Source organism: Acartia tonsa, chromosome 3 (genome assembly GCF_053477335.1).
Source record: "Acartia tonsa isolate MP-2025a chromosome 3, ASM5347733v1, whole genome shotgun sequence".
NCBI classification, from domain to species: domain Eukaryota; kingdom Metazoa; phylum Arthropoda; class Copepoda; order Calanoida; family Acartiidae; genus Acartia; species Acartia tonsa.
Genome location: NC_137262.1, coordinates 3,051,974 through 3,075,561, shown reverse-complemented (window position 1 = coordinate 3,075,561; position 23,588 = coordinate 3,051,974). Strand labels below are relative to the sequence as shown.

Here is a 23,588-nt window from a genome sequence, read left to right as displayed (position 1 = left end):
ATTTTTTTAAAGGTATAACGACATAAATAACTTTACCATAGGAAAGCCTTGCATTTAAAAACAAACAACAGAACTATAGTCTAGATCTATATACAGGCAACTACCTCCCTTCCTTTTTCAAAGACCTTTTTCGTCTGCTTCTAAATTATTTTCTGCTACTTGGCTGTGTTAATATAAGCGACACCATTGGTTGATTTCCACCCTTTCTCCCTCTGGTGTTTTACACCAATAAACAAACAAACAATTATTTCCATAAGAATTGGTCTGAGAAAAACATGACCAGTAATAAGGGGAATCTATGAAAACTTTTGGGTTTAGTCCCTTTCGTGGCAACGCCCCTTAAAGGGCGATTCGTCTTATTTTTAATATGGCTTTTAATAGGTTATTTTAGGTTAGGTGATTGCCCCGCAGGATTAGAGCCCCCCTAGAAATAGGAGAAAAGTTACTGCGAAAAATACGAAGAATCGCCCCTTAAGGTGCGTTGCCACGAAATGGATTATACCCAAAAAGTTAAAAAAAACCTCAAAATATGAAAGTCACTAAAAAGCAGGTAATAAGCATTCAATGCTGCATGCTCTATAGTTGCAGAAATTAGATCTCCACTTTTTATAACCTCTGAATAAATCTGAATTTTGTTTAACTGGCCATGTCAGACAGACGGACATACACTAGTTAAAGAGTAACTTGCACAAGTAAAAAGTATTAAAAATTTGTATGCATAGTGTCTTGGCTTGGTGAATGGTGACAGGAAATGGAGCATTAACATTTACAAAGAAACTGCCTTGTCCTTTTATTCAGGGAAAAAAAAAACACTTTAAAAATAAACAATTTGCTGAAAAAAAGTTATTAAATGATCTTATATGATTTATTAATTTAATGCATGACAAAGTAGCTTTCTAAATCTTACCTTACTTTTACAGGATTCAGTATGCAACGTTTTAAATCGATAGGACAATTCTAACATTTCTAAATCAACTATAATAGGCATGCGTTATGAAGTTTATATAGGAAACTAAAAGCCTCGCTTTGAGAAATATTTGATTGTAATTTCTTTTATTCCTGTGCACTATTCACTACCATTATAAACAAAATATTTTTTGCAGACCAAATTTTCTGGCCTTGCATTATTTTTTACAGCAAAGCTTTTCTATAATTAGGATAGGTTCCTACGTCCTATCGATTTCAAACTTTTACAGGTTGATATCAAACATCCTGTATATATTTCATGAATGTTTTAATTTTATAATGATTAATATTTTTTTGCTAAGATTTCAAAATAATGTCCTGATTTATTCGCTTTATATTTGTTTGATTTATATGTTTCGCTTTTATGGATGTTGTCTTCTTTGTATTTCTACTTTGCTTGAAAGTTGTTGCTGGATGGGGATAGATAGATAACAAGGATGACAAAGTCTATAATAGCGTCTCTCAATATTGAAACATTGACATTTTTCAGAAAAGAAATGTTTTTTATTTATTTTTAACTACAGATTTCCTCTTCTCTAAAAAATTCCTAATAAAAAATGCCCAATAAACTTTAAATTAATATAATTATATTTCTATATTATGACAAAGTTTGTTGTTAAGATATGATGATTATGTTTGAAATAAACTTTCTTATAGTTTCAGGAATCTTCAAATCATTTCCTATTAAATATTACTATTCCAAGTCCATGATATTACAGACAGACCGACGGACAGACGTGCTCTAATTGTAGAAATATTTGCTTTTAAAAGACATTGAAAGAAAGATGGTTGGCCTCAATGCTAAATAACACTTTCACTTAAAAACTTTGTCTATGATTTTGTTGGAATTATGATTTGAATAAAATGAAAACTAAAGAAAAAAATTATATATCCTTTTATACAAAGTATTAGGGTTTTTTGTCTAATGCTTAAAGAATAGAATTAGGAGAGAAGAAGTATAGTGTGAACCCCTTTTTCGTAAATCTGACAAAGGAACTCCTCCAGCTGACAAAAAAACTTTAAAATTTTTCGAGCATATAGAAAGCTAGAAAGCTAATTTTATATTAAGGTATTCAATAATTCATAGCTAACTTATTAAAGGATTTGTAATATGCTTTACACTATACTAGAAAATAAATTTTAACACGATATAATTTACGTGAGAAAAGTTTTATCTTAAGAAATGCGACTATTTACAGCTGACTCTTTATATGAACAAAATGAAAAAATATGCCCTATATGTGTACATTGTATACACAGTACAACGCTAGGTCCTGTTGAAAACGTAACGAACGTACTGTTGTATTGCTATTTGTTGTTATTTTATTTTTATATAATTTATTTCGAGGTAAACATGAAACAAACTATGAATTTATGTATTTTAAATGTTCTAATAGATACGAATTACGAATTAAAGATTATAAATCATGTCCATTTGAAGTCCGAGATATTATTTTTTTTGTTTTAATAGAAACTCAAGAAAAAAATATGATTTTATTAACTTAAATTCATAAATGGATTTTTATTATTTTACAACGATTGCAATAGATGAAGCATATTTATTATTAATGCACAGATAAAACATAGATGTGAAACAACAATATGAAGGCAGTACTTCATGTAATGGACTTGATACGAGTAAAAGTTGAAAGATTAGCTCTAATTAACTCTAATGAAAAAAAACTAGAAAACTTCAGTTTAATTCAACCAATGAGATTTCATGTATGCTCCGATGCGATTCATTTATTGGCTCAATCAGACATTACCTCTCTTTCTTAGTACCTTTATTGCTTAAAGTCTCATAATATACTAGTCTAATTTGTTGAACGCTCAGGACAGCTTTATGAATAACCTAAACTGGTTTTAGGCTTTTTTTCTGACCTCACTCACTCTCCCTTCCTTAAAGGCTTTGGGCGAAGCAACTAGTTTAATATACAGAAATAAAATTCAGCAATTCAACATAAATATTGGGGAGAGAGGGGATATTAGACTATAAATTATACTTGTCCCTAATGTTTAATACACTTACTTTTCCACCAATAATATCAATCTGAGGCATGGGTAATTTTGATTATCACAACTGGGGATATACATTAAAAAAATACTGTTAAAATACCATTTTAAATTTAAATTCATCTTTAAAAAATCGTTTAAATTCTTGAAAAAAATCTTCGAATCTTAAAAAAAATTTCAGATTAATATTATTAAGATGATTGTGATATAATCTTTGAAGTGACATAGAAACAATGTCTTGACTGGCGGAATAAAGAATGGGAATAGTGACTGCCGACGATGGTAAGTTAGTTTTTGTTATTAACTGCTGCTACATTAACTGCACTTCTCGATATATTACACTTATGCTAGAAATATATGAAAATTGTATAACACTAGCGGCAGCGCCCCTAGCATCTAGGGCCTCGGTGTTTATTATGAATGAGGCAGAAAAGTTGCCTAAAGCCACTCTGGGACATACGTGAAGCTTCCCTAAAAAAACTTTCTATTTCACTTTTGTTTGGTCGTCTGACATGCTTGTATAAATCTTCCATTTTGTCTTACGAACGTATTATAACTTTTTAAACTTTCGTTTTCTATTCTTATATAAAAGTGACAGGATGTGTGTCTGTCTGTATCTTCTAAACTTGCTAATTGCTGAAAATTATATGGGTCTTCTTTATATTGAAGTTTCCTACAGGTACAGGGGAGGAGGTTTAAAACTATGTAATTCATTCTTTTTGAACTAAAAATTAATTTGATTGTCTTAGGGTCTCTATGGACGGAGGTACAATTTAGAAAGCGTAGCAACTCTATAAAAATCACCAAAATGTCCGTACGTCCATTTTAAACATGTTGATTTTTTTCCTTTTTTTAAAACAAATTTTTTATGCGATCTAATTATCCGATTGATCTGATTTTTGGTATACTGATTCCTGGGACAACAAAGTACAATAGCATAAGCAAAGAACTCTATAATCAAGTTCTAAAAATGTAAGTATGTCCATAAACATAATCATTTATGAAGCCGTTTTCAACAAATTTACTTAAACTTTTGCTTCGACTCTTTTACATTTATTTTCATATTATTCAGTTCAGACACTATACAAGCGTTAATGTCCGTTTGTCCTTCCATTTCAGTGCTTCGCTTTTATGGATGTTGTCATCCTTGTTTTTTTAAATAGTTACAGTAAAACGAATTAGATTGTATTATATGCGGGTTACAATTATTACATTCTTAAGAATATATAATTTTCCTCACAATTCCTAGAAGTGAAACAAAACGCAAGATGTGTTTGTTGTTAATTAGATGCAAATTTAGTCTTCTCCTTTGTTATACACATATTTCTTTTTAACATTAAAACAAGGATAAATATGTTTGAAGGGGCGAAACAAAATTTGGATAAGATAAGGATTTATTAGGTGGGAAACCCCAGGAATAGGGAAACCCTAACTCCTAGGGTAGCTTTTATAGGATTTGGTCCATATAAATACCAAAATTTCATTACGTCCATTTTAAACATATTGATTTTTTTACTTTTTTAACAACAAATTTTTATGTGATCTGATTGATCTGATTTTTGGTATATTGATTCCAGGGACAACAAAGTATATTGTTTTAAGCGAAGCAACTCTATAATCAAGTCCTAAATATGTAAGTATGTCCATAAACATTATCCTGTATAAAGCAGTTTTTTAACAAATTTACTTACAATTTTGCTTCGACTTTTATACATTTAAATTCTGATTATTTAGTTCTGACACTATACAAGTGTTCATGTCCGTTTGTCCTACCGTTTTAGTGCTTCGCTTTTATGGATGTAGTCATCCTTGTTTTGTATTTAATTAATTTAATCAAAGTTGTAAAGTACCCAAAATTGACCTATTTTTTGTATTGATTTAACAAAATGGATAGGATTTATTTTATTTTTAGGTTATTAATCATTGAAAACATAATATAATTTTCACTTTGGTTTCATGTAAAACTTAATTTAGAGCATGGTCTAGAAACCACAAAAAAGTGAATTATTACCTTAACTCATTTTTTATTACATTCATTTTTTGGTGTTCTATAGTATGTATTCTGATTGTCATGCAATTTGTCAATTTACTTAAGAAATTATTTGGATTACTTATTTCAGAAAGTGACTAAAGTCCCTCAACAGACTATGACGTCATACGATAGAATAGCCAATGAGAGGCCAGTATACACTGTAATTGACCAATGGTAAAATTTATGCTGTCATCTCATTCTCATTGGTTATTTTATCGTATGACGTCATAATCTGTTGAGGTACTTTAATAATCTTCCTTTATACATAAACAATTGATAGACTATCAATGTTTTGGTCATTAAATAATAAAAAGAATTGTTTTTCTTTTTGACCTAAGTAGCGCCATTGACTTTAACACATTGAAATATCTACATTTTTCTTAATTTGGTATCATACAGATCATCACAAGTCTTTTTTACCTGGATATTGGTTGTGGCCTTTTATCTAAGCTTTTTAATAATATAATTATCCTTGTTTGCTTATCTTTAGGCATAGATAATGTAGATTTAATTCAAAATATTTCTAGGCGGAGGCGGATCCCATGACCCACTTGTAGGCGAGACACGGCAGGTAGACAAGACAGACAGACTCCTGGAGGCAAAGGATGTGTCCAGATCTAGCAGCACCAGCTCTATAGTAACTGAGAGTAGCGATCAGGTCAGTCTTTAGGTCAGCCTATAGTGCCTATTACAAAATGACGTCAAAAAATACAAATAACCAATGATAGGCCATTTTACATTTAACTATTAGTCAATATAAATTTATACTGGCCTATCATTGGTCATTTGACTTCATTTTTCATTAGGCTTTATCAGCTGCTTCAAGTAAAGGTCTATAAAACCATCTATTTATACCTTCAAGGGTAGGAACCATGAACCATGAACTTTAAATTACGTTAAACGTTTAAAAGCTTTATAGCTGGTTGGTTTCGAACTTGTAATGTTCATACAGTGTGTTTATATCCTCTTTTTTGAACATTTTATATGTTTTTATTCATTTCAACTTCTTTTACTGCATTATTTTGTTTTAATCAGGGGTAGCCAGCCTAACATTCAATTCTAGAAAAAAATCACGAAACCTTTAAAGTACTGTGGAAGTATATTTTGTTTTTTTTTCATATAACTGAAGAGGGATGGGTAAGAAGGGGAGGAAAAGGGGAAAGGGGTTAAGGGGAAATTTTCCTTTAGAATTGTTTGTCAGAATATCATTCCCTTGTCCCTGGTTTTAATCTGTATTCTCAACTTTCTATTTTCTAGCATAATTGTTGCTTTTCAGGGAAGTAGTAGAAAGAATAACAGCAGTGAAGGAGAGAAATTATGCAGTGCAGAGCAGAGGTTAGGTTTATATATTTACAAACCAAACAGTAATAGTAGGTTACCTCAAAAATTCATTGATATCATAACTGTAGCATACCTAAAGTGTTTTAGCATTGCCGTCACATTTTTTCTAATATTTTTACAAAAGAAGGTTGACTTACCAAAATAAAATAATTGAAAAGAACCTTTAAATAAATCTTACAATGGGCGGAGTAAAGTTTGTAATGCTCCACCTAAAGGCTAAAACCTAAGAAATTATTCCTTTCTTTGAAAATACTGTTATTTTAGCGACTGTCGAGATATTCTAGATCTGCTGAAGTTAAGTTTCATCATCCAGAAAACTGGCATTTGTACAGCCCAAGTACAGGTCAGTAATAACAGTTGGGTGAGTACACACACTTTTATTTTTACTAGCCCCTAGAGGCCTCTAGTGGCACTTTAAATGTTTGGTTAAAAAAATAATACTATACCTTGCAATGTTTCGAAGGAGTCTCTATCAATATTCTACGATACTTTGCAATGTTACGTAGGAGTCTCTATTCGAGAGAAAATAAATTCGATTTATTGTGATTTCTCTTGGGAGGGTGGTGGTACCCTACCCCAAAATAGTTATAAACCTTCTCGGGAACTATGAGAGGGTACCCTGTTAAGGAGAACCCGATCGGTTCAGTGGTTAGCGAGATCCTTCAGTACACACAGACAAACAAACAGACAAACATCCTGTTACTTTAGTATAAGGACTAGCGGCTACGCCCCCTAGAGGCCTCTAGGGGCACTTGAGGATGGGGGAGTCGAATTTGATTACCCAATTTCTTATTTTAGATTTTAAAAGAAAAATTTTTAAAAATATTTTTTAGGGGGGATATTTTTAACTTTTGGGGGGGTTGGGGGTGTCCCCCCCCCCCCCCAAGATAATATGTATAAACCTTCCCGGTACCTGTCACTTCAGTGGTTAGCGAGACACACAGACACACAGACAAACAGACAAACATTCTGTTACTTTCGTATAAGGATTTGTTCAAAACTTACAGACAAAGGTTATGCATTTTGGATGTATGCATAACTTATTATCATTTTTGTTTAATTTGAAATTAAAGCAAATGTAGACACTATGATTTATTTTGATGGACTAGACATCCTCTGCTTTCATTATTTTCCATTATTTAAAACCTACAGACAAAAATTATCAATGATTTGAACAGTTAGATTTTATTTTTTACGCTTACACAAAAGGGTTCTTTTTATTAAATGTTATTTTCAGCCTTATGCTGCCTTTGACACAGCTTCATTATGAAAATAGCATCAGCACAAACAATCCTAAATGCTACACACATTTAATGAGGATTGGAATAAGCTTTCGCTGCTTGTTTTAAGTATTTAAGCCACAGCTGCCATCAACCACCAAGATTAATTCTTATTTAACTACGTGATTTTTGTTTGTTTTAGCATCTGAGTCGAGCTGCCGAAGCAATATGGAGCTCCTTGCGAAGTACACTAGCAACCAGCCGGCTTCTAGGTATGGCAAATAAGCATCTACTTAATAACTTTCCTAGTCAGTCTGTTATGCTTTAGAACTTCATTGAAAAATGTGAACAGTTCTCTTCTAATGATAAAGATAGATAAAAAAAAATATTTTAAAGATTCTACTGGCTATTTTATTTCATTTTTGTTGTCTGTCATTAAAATCTGGTAAATTGTTTTTTTTTATAAAAATGAACATGGTTTTTTAAAAATAATCAAAGAAAGAGTAGAGACTTTACAAAACCATATTCAAAAATCTGAACACAGTAATAGTGTCTGACTGATTATGACGTAACAAAAACAAATAAGCCAATGAGAGGCCGTTATTGACCAATGGTAAAATTTATAGTGGCCTCTCATTGGCTAATTTTTTTTGTTACGTCATAATCAGTCAGACACTATTACTGTGTTCCAAAAATCTTTCAGTCCTTCAATTTATGCAACATAAATTGTGTATATATAATCAAAGTAGACCACCAAAAATATTTTCTAGTTAAAATCGTTGCTCTGTAATGATAATTCTACCTAAAAATGCAGGGTGTTTCCACAATGCAAAGTACTATTGTTGTATTATATTCGTTGGTTGCTATGTTAGTCAATGAGAATAGTTATTTCTCGCATCGTATTATAAACGGCATTACGCGGATATAGAATGTACAATTATGAGATTAAAACTAACTAAAGCGCTCGGCCCCCTGGCCTGCCTAGCCGCGGGCGCTCGGCCCCCTTGCCTATAACCTAACCTAACCTTACCTAAATATTGTAATAGTTATTTCTCGCATCGTATTATAAACGGCTTTCCGCGGATATAGAATGTACAATTAAAAGATTAAAACTAGTTTTTTAGCCCCGAGGTTCCGAAGGCACCGGCTAAAAAAACTGGTTTTAGTCTTATGATTGTACATTTTTATATTCGTAGAAAGCTGGATATAATACGATGCTAGACATAGTTTTTTCGTATGGATGAGAACCGGTTCCTATCCACCGGATTAGAATGAATACGAGAATAGTTATTTCTTTCATCGTATCATAAACCGCTTTCCGCGGATATAGAATGTACAATTATTAGATTAAAACCAGTGTTTTTAGCCCCGAGGTGCCGAAGCTACGGGCAAAAAAACTGGTTTTTATCTTATGATTGTACATTTCTATATTCGTAGAAAGCGGTTTATAATACGATGCTAGACATAGTTTTTTCGTATGGATGAGAACCGGTTCCTATCCACCGGATTCGAATGAATACGAGAAAATAAAATAAAATTACCAAAGTTTCTTTTTGTTGGTGAAATTTTTCCTAAAAAAGATGTCATAAGTGGATTGTTTTACATAGAATAAAGTAATGTTTTCTATAGAAGTTTAAAATTTTCTACTTGTTCATAGTCATATGTTTTTACACTGAATACCAAAGAGAAAAAAACTCTAAAAAATAATAATTTACTCCTACTTTTATTCATAAGACTGTGGTAATAGTTTAAACATAACTTAAAACAATTTTGGTAAACTAAAGGCTAGCATTCTCACGCTTTAGTACTCTCAATACAACGCAAATTAAACTGAATTTTTAAAATGATTTTGACTATAAAGAAGAGTGTTTTTATTGTTAAAATGTTATAAGTTACTGGCATCCTAAGTTTCTGCTAAAAATAAGCTTATATTTTTTTTTCAAGCGACGTATTTTACTAATGAAAACTTTATTATTAGCAATAAAAAACTCTCAAAATTTTCATTGTACTAAAAATAAGATTTTGAAATGTCTAAAACTTTTTTGTTTTTGAAGCTGGAGGCTTCAAATTTTGGGTATTGGGTCTACTCGTAGCAGTCTTTCAGCAGTTAAAGCGATTTATTTTTTGCATGGTTCCTTTAATTGGATATTCAATTTTGAAGAAACACCTAAATTGCAAAGCTGAAATTTTGTCAACAGAACATCAAATATTCTAGTTAAAATTTTAATTGAATTATTTTGAAGTTAAAGTCTGCACGTGTCAATGGAAATGATTTTTAGACAGATGATACGTAAGTACAGAATTAAAAAAAAGTTTAATTAAATACCAATTAAAATTTAAAGTTTATCAAATTCTATTTTTAAAAAGTTTAGAAGAGACATAAATTTCTAAACAAATGGTTAGAAGAATAAGGTTTTTAGCATTCTACATTATTAATAAACTATCGGTTTCGCCCCTAGAGGCCTCCAAGGACAAAAGGGGATCTGTATCGGCCCAGTGGTTAGCGAGATCCTTACCTACAGACAAAAATACCTTACTACTTTATACTAAAAAATATTTTTTGTACAGATCGCAATAGAGATCATATAAGTTATTACTTTAAACTTGCCTAGGCTGTGTGCTTGCCACCTCTCTCCCCACCCTCTTTGCTTTTTAGTAGCGAAGCTACTATATAATTAATTTGTCCGTCAGTCAGTCAGTCTGTAACGCTATGGGGTAAACATGATTTTCTCAGCACCTATACAAGATAGACAGCTAAATTTTTTAGTGAAGATTTCTATGGCATATGTTTGGGTTGCTAGATCGATTCCTAGATTTTCAAGTTTTCGTGATTTTCTCAATTCCTTTTTAAGATAGAGGGCTGGATTAATCTATTTTAGATTCTACCTAATTTAATGAAGTTTTGATAGGATTTGTCTATTAATTGGGGTGCTAGATCGATTCCTAGATTTTTAGGTTTTCTTGATTTTCTCGATTCCTATTCAGGATTGGCGGCTGAAATTATCAGGGATTAAATATGCTCTTAATATACATATTTCCATCAAGTTTCATAAAGATTTGTCTTTTAATTGAGGTACTAGATCGATTCTTAGATTTTTAAGTTTTCAAGATTTGAAAGGTTGCGTGATTTGAAAGGTCTATTTTTTCATGTTAAATGTTTATTGTATGACACTGCACTACAGTAAATTTTTTCCCAATATCCATTCATAATTTTTGAGCTTCGCTACTTATGGATGTTGTCATCCTTGTTTTCAATTTACACACATGCTTAGATGTGTTAGGAACTCTATCTTTTCAGCATTTCTAACCATGGCAAAACGTTTGAAAATCTAGGAACACAAAGAAAATGTAAGATTTATATTTCCTGACTATTTTGTGTTTAAAATACCACGTGAAAAAAGTTTTAAAGTTTCAGTCTAGCATTAAATTTCACGTGAAAATAAAAATAGCAAAACTGTTTGTCTGTATGTCCGTCTGTCTGTTTGTTATACCAGTCTGTCTGAGCCCGTCCAACAACCTACTATCATTTTGCGTCAGTTCAAACTGTATTTATTTATCTAGATTTTTTCAAAGAATTTTTCTTTTATTATTTCCTTTTTTGGAACCAATTTGATAAAGACTGAAACTATTCTCAATAACAAAAAATCATAAAATATATTGAATTATCAAAATATCTAATCTAATCTGAATAGCCAAGGTTTTTTAGTTGGTCAGTAAGTGAGTGTCCTTGCACTTGTCGGGTGAACCAAATAATTGGATTTTATTTAAATTATAAATTACAAAAGAGTAGTATCATGAAATACTTTGCTAAAAGTCCTAATTCATATTACATTTTCAAAGTTTATAAACCTAATAATAGTCTAAACATTAAACAATATTTTACTCTTTTTTTGTGTTAAAGCATGATTTGTTTATTTTCAGAGCCGTGTTCGAAACCATCTACTCATGACCCTGAAACATGTAACTGCAAGTAAGAATTTTATATTGTTGAATTATGTACAATAGTAAATTTTGCTATTTATTTTGTACTTAGGTACTGAAAATCACTATTAAAATACTGATACTCTAAGATAAATAATTTACTGTTTTTTTAACCTTTCAATTCACGATGAAAAACAATGCCACTAGGGCTAGCTAGCCAGAGGTTTATACAGTAGTCAATCTTAAATAATATTCAGCCACAGCCAGCTTTATATAATTTGTAGCAACAGTAATATCAAATTTATTTTTTTTCTTTTGTTTGGATTAATCGACGAAAAAAAGGATTTACATATAATAAACATAAAATAACATGTGCAAAATACAGTTTTAAAAAGTTGATACAATATTTGACTTTTTAATTTTTATTGGATTTGTTTCAAAAAAAGAGAGCCTAATTTTCCTATTTGTTGGTTTTGATATACAATCCCAAATGAATGTAGGAAAGCTTTACTAAAAGGGAAAAGTGGAGTTAGAGCAGCTAACTGAAAAAAGAAGGACTAAAAATTATCTTTAATGATCATTTCTCATTAATGTAAAGTTATCTCGCAGAGCACAAAAATGCGCAAAAAAGAGTTATTTGGCTTTAGTGAAGCTTTCCCTAAGCTTTATTGAATCTTTGCAAATCCAGATTATTTATAGGCCTTCTGGCGTTTAAAACGGTTTGCAAGCATGTCATGAACGCACAGCCGTTTGGCAGCTAGTATCCTTTAAAGTTCATAGATTTTAAGAGATTATCGTTACCAGAAATATTTTTCCGTGAAATGCACTAGATCCGATAAAGTTAATTGTAAGAGTTGAAAATGAATTACAACCTGCTGGTGCAACTTAAAGTGTTGTTTTTGTTATTATTATCTTCTTTATTTCATTTTGATTACTTCTCTTCAAGGTTTTCTGTGAGGGGAAACTTTTATAAACAGTAATTGTAATTGTTCAAAGTGCAGTCATTTTCATGGTTAGAGTATAGATAGATAGGTTGTTTTTATAGTAAAAAGACTTTACAGAACAGATATGATTTCATAGATAAATTAATAGATAGATGGATTACTAGGATGGTAAAAATTAACAAGGACAATTATGTTTATAAAAAATGAAACATTAAAATTTAAAATATTTTTGATAAAAACTGAGAAAGATTAGCAGAACAATAAAAAAAGATATGATGATAACAGATTCATAAACAGAAGAGAGAGAGAGAGAGAGGGGAGAGAGAGAGAGGAGAGAGAGAGAGAGAGAGAGAGAGAGAGAGAGAGAGAGAGAGAGAGAGAGAGAGAGAGAGAGAAAGAGAGAGAGAGAGAGGGAGAGAGAGGGAGAAAGAGAGAGAGAGATAGATAGATAGAGAGACAGAGAGAGACAGAGAGAGATACAGAGAGAGAGAGAAAGAAAGAGAGAGAGAGGAGAAATTATTATTAAAAAAAAACTGAGTTGATTAGAAATAATAAAGATAAACTAAAAAAAGAAAACATATTTGAAAAGTAAGAAGAAGGAATTAATTTGAAGAAAGTGAAAGAGGGATTTTGGTTTACAACTTTGTTTTTGGTTAAGAATTTCTTTTTCTTTCTCAACATTTCAAGTTAAAGCTGGTTTTTTAATCAACTAGGGAGAGGGAACAGAACGTTAAATAAAAACCTAATGAATAAAATAAAGAAAACTTTAATATTTATATAGATATTTTACAAAAATAAAATAAAAATAAAAGTTTATTTTGGCTTGAGCTGGGAAGTAAAGTTTAGAAAATTGCATACATTGCATTCCGCAGGGTTTGGCACTACAGTGTATAGAAAAGTAGGTTCGATTGAAATCGACATTTATACTAGAACAGTTTCTATATAACTAGAGGTTGTCTGTCCCTTTAGATGAATTAGGCTTGTAAATAATGTTTATTACGGTTCTCTTGAATTATGTAACATCAATTTACAATATTTGTTTTTGTTTCTTTAAATTTATATATTTTTAGAAACTTTCAGAAAATTTACTTTATATTAAAGTAATAAAATGTTAGTATTCCAAATAACAAAGTAATATTATTTTTATAGTAGCCGAGTAACCGGAGGAAATGGGTAAATTAAAAATAAATTACTTTTAGAATATGTATTGATGATGGGACTTTTAGAATACAGTATTTTAAGGGATAAGGGATTGTTCATTTAAGAAAAAAAAACTATTTTACCCAAAACATTACGCCAATTTTTACTTTCTATTATGTAAAGAAGTAAGGGTTTTTTTGTCTGTAGCTTAAGATATCAATAACTACTGAGTGATCAATTTATGAAGCTTCCTATAGGTCCCATGGTGGTTTTAGCCTATTACATTTTTAGATTTAAGTCTTAGGATGGTTTTAGGCTATCCTTCTGTTCTTTCCTAACACTTTGAATTCAGAGTTCCTAGATCCTATGGGCGAAGCTGTTAGTTTGTTAATATTTAAGTTTATTTTGAGTATTAAATTATTTTCATAATCGATGAATTGAATAATCATAGCATGCTAATTGCAAAGATTTTTCGAATAATTGGCTTAAATTTTGGGTAAAATGGTTTTTCTTTCGATTAACTATTCCTTGTCCCTGATTATTTTATTTATCTATTACTGCACCAGTACGCTACTAAATCATAAATAGACAGGAAGAAGGGATAATGCATCTGAAGGGAAAATACTATTTTTCCTCAGAAATTCTGTCTCTATTTATATTTACAATTTCATCTCCTGCTAATTTTTATATATTTTTAAATTAAATGTTTTTAATGTGTTTTGCTTTTTAGATTTTCTCAGTGTTAAATATCCAATTAAACAAAGACAAATTTGGATTTAGATGCTTTTTTCTTATCAGCATATTCATAAGTTTTGTTTGTATTTGGAGTAAAGATACCCTACAAGTCATGATAAACAAGTAAAAGATGTGTTTCTTATCTTTTCTTTTAATATGTCTATTAAGAGATATAAGTTTTCCGGAACTGTAATGTAGGGAGTAGATTTGAAATCTGCATCAAATTTTAAGGATTTTTTATAAAATTCGTTTTTTGTGTAATTCTTTATCTAAAAGCGGAAATACAAATTAAGTTAATTAATTTTGGCATCTGTGATTGGAAGATTTAAAAATCAAGCAGGTAGTTTAAAATCCACCTATCCTATTGGTCAAAATTAATTAACTTAAAATGTATTTTCGCTTTTAGATAAAGAATTTTACAAAAAAACGAATTTTATAAAAAATCCTTAAAATTTGATGCAGATTTCAAATCTACTCCCTACATTAAAATTCCGGAAAACTTATATCTCTTAATGTCTATATCTGCAAGAAAAACATAGTGGATCTGCTCATTGCAAGGAAAAAGATAGGTTCGAATCTCTAACCCAAATCTGCGTTAAGACGTTACAATTTATACCTATTAATGTAATGTTAGAGGGGAAATGTCCTGGCATAAAAACTCATTACTATAGTTAGTTGTCTGTAGTATATAGGACTAAATGATCATAAACTCAATTAAGCGTTATAAGGACCTGAGGTGGATTCTTTAAAAAAATGTGCCCTGCTAATCGCTTAGTGGGGCAAAATTGTTTTTGTGAATAATTCTCAAAAATCACATAAAAAATCTAGATTTTTTTTTTAAATCTTATGTTAATAACCCTTCTATGATTTTGTTCAATTTTTGTAGATTTTTAATGTGATTTTGGCGGATTTTTCACGAAAAAAAAAACTAATCGCTTAGTGGGGCAATTTTTTTTTAAGAATCCACCTCTGGTGTGTTCCTCAAATTTATGTTATTGAGTAAGAGTTCTTATTGTTTTTAAAAGCGAAGCTTTTCTATAATTAGGGTCGGTCCGTCCGTAACGGATAGCTTTTTTCGTTAATTTAGGCATGTCAGAATTGTCCTATCGATTTCAAATGTTGCATGGTGATTCCTTAAGTAATTAGGTACGATTTATATATATAGCAACTCTATAATCATCACCAAAATGTCCGTACGTCCATTTTAACTATGTTGATTTTTTACTTTTTTAACTACACATTTTTATGTGATCTAATCATCCGATTGATCTGATTTTTGGTATATTGATTCCTGGGACAACAAAGTATAATGTAATAAGCGAAGCAACTCTATAATCAAGTCCTAAAAATGTAAGTATGTCCATATAAACATTATCCTGAACCAAGGAGTTTTTCAACAAATTTACTTACAATTTTGCTTTGACTCTTATACACTTATATTATGATTATTCAGTTCTGACACTATACAAGTGTTAATGTCCGTTTGTCCTACCGTTTCAGTGATTCGCTTTTATGGATGTTGTCATCCTTGTTTTAACTGCTTTGCTTGCTTAGAAGGTAGTTATTTTTGTTAAACAGTAAAATAATTTTTAGATATTTGATTATGTTATTTAATGGATATCAGTTAAAATGCAAAACTGAAATAACAAGATTTATAAAAGTTTTGACTCCGATAGGAAACCTTAAAATGGTGATTTTATAAAACAGCACAATTGCACTGTATAATTGCTTTTTAACAAACAACAATAATATACAAAAATCTAAAGAGCTACTTTTATTATCTGTAACTATTTGGGACTATAGATTATCAAAATGAGCATAATTGTAATATGACAGAGGTATAGATAAAATTGTCATTTCATTAAAACACTTAAAAATAAACAATGAAAAATGCAATATAACAATAATCATGGATTTACTGGATATATATTTGAAAATAATCTATTTTCTCGTATTCATTCGAATCCGGTGGATAGGAAACGGTTCTCATCCATACGAAAAAACTATGTCTAGCATCGTATTATATCCAGCTTTCTACGAATATAAAAATGTACAATCATAAGATTAAAACCAGTTTTTTTAGCCCGTGCCTTCGACACCTCGGGGCTAAAAAAAACTGGTTTTAATCTAATAATTGTACATTCTATATCCGCGGAAAGCCGTTTATAATACGAAATAACTATTATCACATACTTACTTAGAATACTATACGATACATGATTTTACAGTATACTATAGCTAAGAACCGGTAATAATCCACCATGTATTAATTAGATTGAAAGCAATGCTGAAAAAGTTTAAAACATTTTTCAATTTTGATTCAACTGCATAATGCAAATGCATACTAACTTTGGTTAGAATAGAACAGCGTATAGTGTCTAATAAAAAATGACGTCTTACAATACAAATGACAAATGATAGGTCAGTATGCAATATACCATTGGTCAAGTACAATGTATACTGGCCTATCATTAGTCATTTGTATTGTATGTTTTTTTATTGGACACTATACGCTGTTTCTAGAATATGATAAATCACTTTTAAGACTTTGTGACACGAGAGGTTAGAGCTTTATACCTTGGAATAAAAAATTCTGTTTGTGAAAGTTAACCTGGAGATGCGATCCTCAATTTTCAAATTCTTTGAACGTACATATGAGACTTTTACAGAAATGCTTCGCATCCACAACTATCTATCTATGCTTGATATAAAATCAACACTATATAGATCATATTATGAACCTTTGATTGACACGTGCCCTGCAATTAACTAGTAGCACTCAGGGGCAAGACACAATTACTTTAGCTAGGCCCAAGGCATTATTTGTATCAATTTATGCACTCATAGGCCTGTTTCTACCTATATGACACCATATATGGGTAATGAAAGCCTATTCATGGTAATCTGTATGTGATTTGCTAATAGTATATGTTTATTAAAGATATTATGTTTATAGTTAATGTAATCATATAAACAACCAGTACATATATGTATGCCTACAACTATGCCTGATTTACGTCACATATTAACACACAGATATTTAATTGCACAGACAAACACTAAAATCCTGGTCCAGAGCTAATGTTATAGCATGTACCTCTTGAATTTATTCAGTTATTTACTAACTCTCCTACCATCAACTTCTCTTTCTGGCTTTAAAAAGGTAATGACTTAGTTGTTTGGCATGCATTGTAGTTTAAATTTAGGCCCCTTAGTACTTAGCATGAATTGAGCTCAGGCCTTATGTTAGAACTCTAACACTTAGCACAATTCACTGCTTGGGACTTAGGGCACATTTCTGTCCTACTCTACTTATAATTTTTAACACTTATCCTGTAAATATTTCCATACTTAACTTATGCACTTGTGATATAAATACACTTTATAAAATCATTTTCCTTCCTTAATACTTAATATACTTATATGATTCTGATCGAATATCAAAACCAACCATTTATTCTTAGGTTAAAGCAACATAATACTTCGCGTGGGTCTTTTGTTGAGCCTCCACCAGCTCAACCAAATTCGTATTATACTTGTGGGAATAGAGGGTTAAGCATTCTAAACAAACGAACCGACGATGAGAATGTCTATGTGTATTGCATTAAAATTAGGTTTTAGTAGTACTCATAGAAGAGCGGTCTCCATACCTAAATATGGACAAACGCCCCATTCGCACACACAAACCCCTCCCCCAAAAAAATACATAGATAGATATGAGACAAAGTACACTTTAATGTCCCTGGTTACTTATATAAAATTGTTTGACATTTACCTTTTCTTGAAAATGCATTAACTGTCTTTTGTTTCAGGATTTCACTTGGCTACAAGTTTCATACACAGCACAATAATTAAAAGCAAAGCTTTTCTATAATTAGGGTCGATCTGTACGTCCGTACGTCTGTAAGTCCGTACGTCTGTAAGTCCGTACGTCTGTACGTAACGGATAGCTTTTTTCATTAATTTAGACATGTTTGAATTGTCCTATCGATTTCAAACTTTGCATGAGTAGTTAGGTACGATCTAGAAAGCGTAGCAACTCTATAATCGTTACCAGAATGTCCGTACGTCCATTTTAAACAACTTTTTTAGCAACAGTTTTTTATGTGATATAATCATCCGATTGATCTGATTTTTAGAGTACTAATTCCTATTACAATAAGGTACATTATTATAAGCGAAGCATCTCTATATAATTAAATCATAAAAATATCAGTATGTCCTTAAACAGTATTCTGTAAACTGTACCCTATATAACATAACATAAACCTAAACCAAAACACACGAAAGGCTACACCCCTGCCTCTGCCCCCCCCCCCAATTTTTTCAATATATTTTTTTTAAATAAGGAAGGAGGTAGTACTTGGCTATGCACTTTAAGGGAAACTTCTAAAAATATAAATTTTTGGCTTAAATAATTTATCAAAATAAATTCACTAATTTTTTAAATATTTTTATTTTCAGCTTTATGATATTATAATTCTGCTTACGGACATAATTTTCCTTGAATCTTTGTAAATAAATCTATCCTCAGTTTTTGTTAATGCAAGTGATAAAATCCATTAGAATAATTAAATATTCCGTCACTTTCACACTTACAACATGGAGGAAAACAGTTCGGCTGGCAGCGGGAGGGGACCTTAGGCAGTTTATTACACTAGTCCCCAAAGTTTTAAATAACGTTTAATTATTCGTTGGCTTGACAACTTTGGGGACTTGTTAGTTCATCAAGTTGAGTGTTCAAACGTTTTGACCACCAATTGTAATCTACAGAATGGATATTTTTGTGTATTGGGATGTTATACATCAATTTATTTTCTTATCCCTTTAGAACCCTGGGAGTTCGAATACATGAACATTTGACACACAGAAGTTAAAGTTTTTTGTCTGAAGCTTAATATCTGAATAACTAATGAACCAATTAAGTTTTATATTCATGTAAGCTTTACATAGTTACCGTGAGGGTTTTAGGCTATCTTATTTAAGATTTTTAGTCTTAAGTCCAAGGACGGTTTTGAGCCTTTTTTTAGTCCATTTCTGCTCATTTTAATACTAGGCGAGTAGCCTCTAGTATATACTTAAAGTATTAAGGTTATTTTTTTTGTCTTTAGCTAATACTGGTCATAATATTTAGTTGCACTACAGCGAAAATCTTTAATTTCTTTTTTTGTGGTTTTAGGCTATTTCCCCCATCTCCTTTAACCACCCTTAGAGGCTTTTGAAATCAATATTTCTTCGAAGATTTAACAATTTTTTTTTGAATTATTCAAAATCAAAGAAACTTATACAGTAAATAAAATTTAATTCTTAAAATTTTAGGAATTTCACACAAAAATTCAAGCATGCATAATTTTATCAATCATAGCTATCCGTCACACCCTACTGACGGGAAAACAAAACCTTCAGATAGAAAATGCTCGCTTCTCTAAAAGTAAAAGCAAAATCTTTTCAACAAAATTTTGCTTATACATTCCTGGATTAAACTGGGCTTAGCTAGATTTTCATTCAACATCATAAAAAGAGTTATTATAGACTTCTATTTTAGAAGCACAGCTGCTCTATAACATTTAGAATATCATTTTAGAACATTTTTATTTCGTTTGAGGTGCAAAAGTAGGTCTTTAAGTCAAATATGGACAACAACAAAAATTGATGAAAAAAATGGAAAGTGGGATGGATGTTGCTAAAATTTATCTACTTATCACTTTTGTCATTTAACTCAAGACGAACAATTTTTCCATGGTTGCTCTAAGTTCATTGTTAATAAAAAGTTTGACACTTTGAGTAACGGATTACTTAATTGGTTAATTTTTTCAAGAAATTATGTCTGCATTTTCTTTAATTGGGGAAAACTATAAGAAAAAAAGTTTAATATAACTTTCTCTTTATTATGCAGAATTTGTCTGTTGGTCTATCGGTAATTTTTGTTATACGCGCATGTAGTAACAATTTTAATCTTTATATAAATGTATATCAGGACATTTATTTGTTTCTCTGTGTGTACTGAAGGATCTTTCTAACCGCTGAACCGTTATGGTTCTCCTTTTCAGTGTAGCTTCTCACAAGCCCTGAAGAAGGTTTATAACTTTTTGGGGAAGGATACGACCAACCGTCCAAGAGAAATTGCCCCTAGAAAAAAATGAAAACTAAAAGTATGGGGAATCGACTTCCCCCTACACTCTCAAGTGCCCTTATATGCCTCTAAAGGTGAAGCCGTAAGTTACGGATAAAGATCTCCAAGACGAGGTGAACATAATTATTGATTTGATATGACTCAATCAATTTTAGTTTTGTTAATAAGCTTTTAGAAAAACTTTGACAAAAAAAAATTATTCTTCACTAACTATTGCTGTAATAAATGCTTTTATTTTATATCTCATAGTATTTTTAGATATTTGTTTCTAAATAGACCATAGCAAGGTGTAGATTATTAAATGTACTCATACTATGTTTTAAAGTATTAAGATTATTCCGTACGTCTGAATCTCTATCCGGAATAATTTATTTTTTATTTGAAGGATGGATTTTTAGTTAATTTTACATAGCCTCTAGATGCTAGATTACTGCCAGAATCTTTAACCCTTGAAAAGCGGTTAAGGAGCGGTCTGACCGCTATGACTAGAAAAAGTAATTTTCTCTAAATATGCACATGACCCACCAGAAAATTTTTTTATGCCTCTAACTGTAACAGGAGCCATGATAGAGGGGGGGGTCAAATTAGCCCCCCCCCCTGATCTATTAAGGTGGTAATTGGGGCCCGATCTGTAAGGGTTAAACAAGGATTTTACCGGCCAATTCTAGAATGGCTTTGAATCCAATTATCTCGTAAGGATTAAAACCAGCTGTGATACATAAAAAATTCAAATCATTAAAATAGTCCTGTTTGTTTGCATGGCCACTGGGGAACCTTTAATTTCTTATCCGCGGAAAACTGTACTATAATACGATGCGATAAATTTCTTATTCTAATGATTATTTATATTTATTTCAGTACTTCTCTTTGGAGTGACGTCTTAGATCCTGAATTTGTAAAAGATAAATTTCTAGAAACACATAGGGACACTTCATTAGGTAAGTTCTTCATTTATTAAAGTTAAGCTTTTATTATATGATTATGGTCTGTACGTTCATCCGTCCGTAGGTACTTAACAGTTAGCTCTTTTCTTAGAACCTGGTATAATTCATGTTACATTTAGATTTGAATAGCGTAGTAACTCTATAATCGATACCAGAAAGTCTGTACGTCCTTGAAAACATGCAGATTTTAAAATTTTTAGACAACAGCTTTTTTTATGATATAATTATCCTATTCATCTTATTTTGGGAATGTCTTAAATTGTCAACACGTTGGATTTAAATAGGTTTTTTTGGTAAGATATTAAATGCTAAAATATTATTATTTTTTAGAGTGTGAGATGAGATCTTTAATACTAGATGAGCTGAACAACGTGTTGGGGGAGGGTTTACTTGACCCCCTCTTTCCCCATCTGGTTGGGTCTGGACCTACGTATGCAAAGGTAAATTGAATAGCCGCAGAACCTCTCCACCTCTCTTAAATTTGGACACTCGATACTGGTACCTCAAAACATTAACCCTCCCACCCCCCTTCACCCCAATTTTCGAGATAAATAGCCACTAGAAAAATGCTATTTTTCTCTTCAAAACAAAACTGAAAAAAAATATTTTTACATTTTAAAACTAAAATTCGTAGTGGAGGATTAACTAACCCCTTTACCTTCTCAAATGTTTCTAGAGACCTCCAAGGCCGTAGCCGATAGTAGCATTTATAACTTTGGAAAGTTACAGATAATCTTCGCTACAAAAAAAAACATGAATTTATCCAACATTATATACCTATAACTAATTACTTTAACTCTAAGTTATTACTTTGACATTGGAACTGTATATTAAAACTAGAAAAGTTTTGTGTCTGTCTGAAGGTCGGGAAACAATAATTACATTATTATTTTTCTATAAAAGTAACGATGTTTGTTTGTTTTTTCTACTTTACAGGGTAAGTTCTCATAGGTCCCGGGAAGGTTTATAACTATTTTCTTGGGTGGTAAGACAACCTTAACCCCCTCAAAAAAATGAAAATACCCTCCGCCCCCCCTAAAAAAAGGTTTTTTCTTTTAAGACTAAAATTAAAATAGTGGGGAAGACCAACCGCCCCCCCCCAAAAAAAAAAAAAATCCCCCACAAAATAATTTTTTTCTTCAAATTTTTCTTATTAATCTAAAATACGAAAAAATTAGGTTGATTAAACCTTTTGGGGCAAAGCCCCTAGAGGCTAGGGGCAAACTTGCTATTTTTCTAATAAATGATAGTAAGGGTATTTTCCATGACATAGCAAAGTAAAGTGGTTGTTTCATGTTTAAACAAGAATTACAACATCTATACAAGCTTAGAAAGATAGTACAGCAATATATTGAATTAACCTTTGGACAGAAATACATAGTCCTAATTTTAAACAAATAAGAAAGTAACAATTATATGAGCAAAAGCTTAAATATAAAGAAAGAGTTAAAATTTATAAAATCTATTAAAAGGCTTCTAATCTGGCTATCCTTCTTTATATTAAAAAGACTATTACATTGTACTTTGGTACTCGCAATTTTCTTCTTTAAAAAAAACATTTTGATAATTGTTTAATGTTTTATTACTAATTAATAGTAGGTTTCTATAAATTTTCTCATTGATTATTTTTCGTGAAAAACTATCATATTTACCCCTGAAATTTTATAAATTTTATTTACCAATCAAATTTCCTATTATAAGAAAAGATTACAAATTATAAATGTGCATTTAAAGGGAGAGTCTGTAACCTTATTTTTTTCTTAAAAACTTTTTAAAAAAATATTTTGATGAACTATATTTTAAAATAATGATTGATATTTTTCCGCAATAAACATTAGATAGCACAGAAACCCTCCTCTTTTTAAAGGGCCTTAACCATGTGGTTTTTATAAATGTGATGCCCAAACCTGACGGGATTTCCCTAAAATGTATTCCGATTGTTGATTAATAAATAGTAAATTTAATCTTCATTTATTGTTATCTGTGTTTAAAGAGTTTAAGACGTCCCCATATAATATTCTAAACAAATACACAAATTTTAATTTCCATAAAAAATATATTCATAAATAAAAGCTAATGAGTGTTCATTTAAAGATAACCACTATGATATGGACAGCAAGGGCAAGGGCTTAAATTATGTTCAGTTAGTACTGGCCTTTTGATCGAGCAGGCTGCCAAGACTTTAAAAGACTTACTTGA

The 23,588-nt window shown here is 30.9% G+C and overlaps 1 protein-coding gene across 1 annotated transcript in view; it reads left to right on the top strand.

Moving 5' to 3' along the window:
* Nucleotides 1-3,158: 3,158 nt before the first annotated feature.
* LOC145312956 (uncharacterized) overlaps nucleotides 3,159-23,588 on the top strand; it is a 51,310-nt gene continuing 30,880 nt past the window's right edge. The window contains exons 1-9 of the mRNA XM_080152168.1: nucleotides 3,159-3,261; nucleotides 5,539-5,669; nucleotides 6,288-6,346; nucleotides 6,617-6,695; nucleotides 7,775-7,844; nucleotides 11,494-11,542; nucleotides 13,587-13,610; nucleotides 21,304-21,383; nucleotides 21,720-21,829. Of these exons, the coding sequence (XP_080008294.1) occupies nucleotides 3,237-3,261; nucleotides 5,539-5,669; nucleotides 6,288-6,346; nucleotides 6,617-6,695; nucleotides 7,775-7,844; nucleotides 11,494-11,542; nucleotides 13,587-13,610; nucleotides 21,304-21,383; nucleotides 21,720-21,829 (627 nt within the window). The 5' untranslated portion in view covers nucleotides 3,159-3,236. The remainder of the gene's footprint in view (nucleotides 3,262-5,538; nucleotides 5,670-6,287; nucleotides 6,347-6,616; nucleotides 6,696-7,774; nucleotides 7,845-11,493; nucleotides 11,543-13,586; nucleotides 13,611-21,303; nucleotides 21,384-21,719; nucleotides 21,830-23,588) is intronic.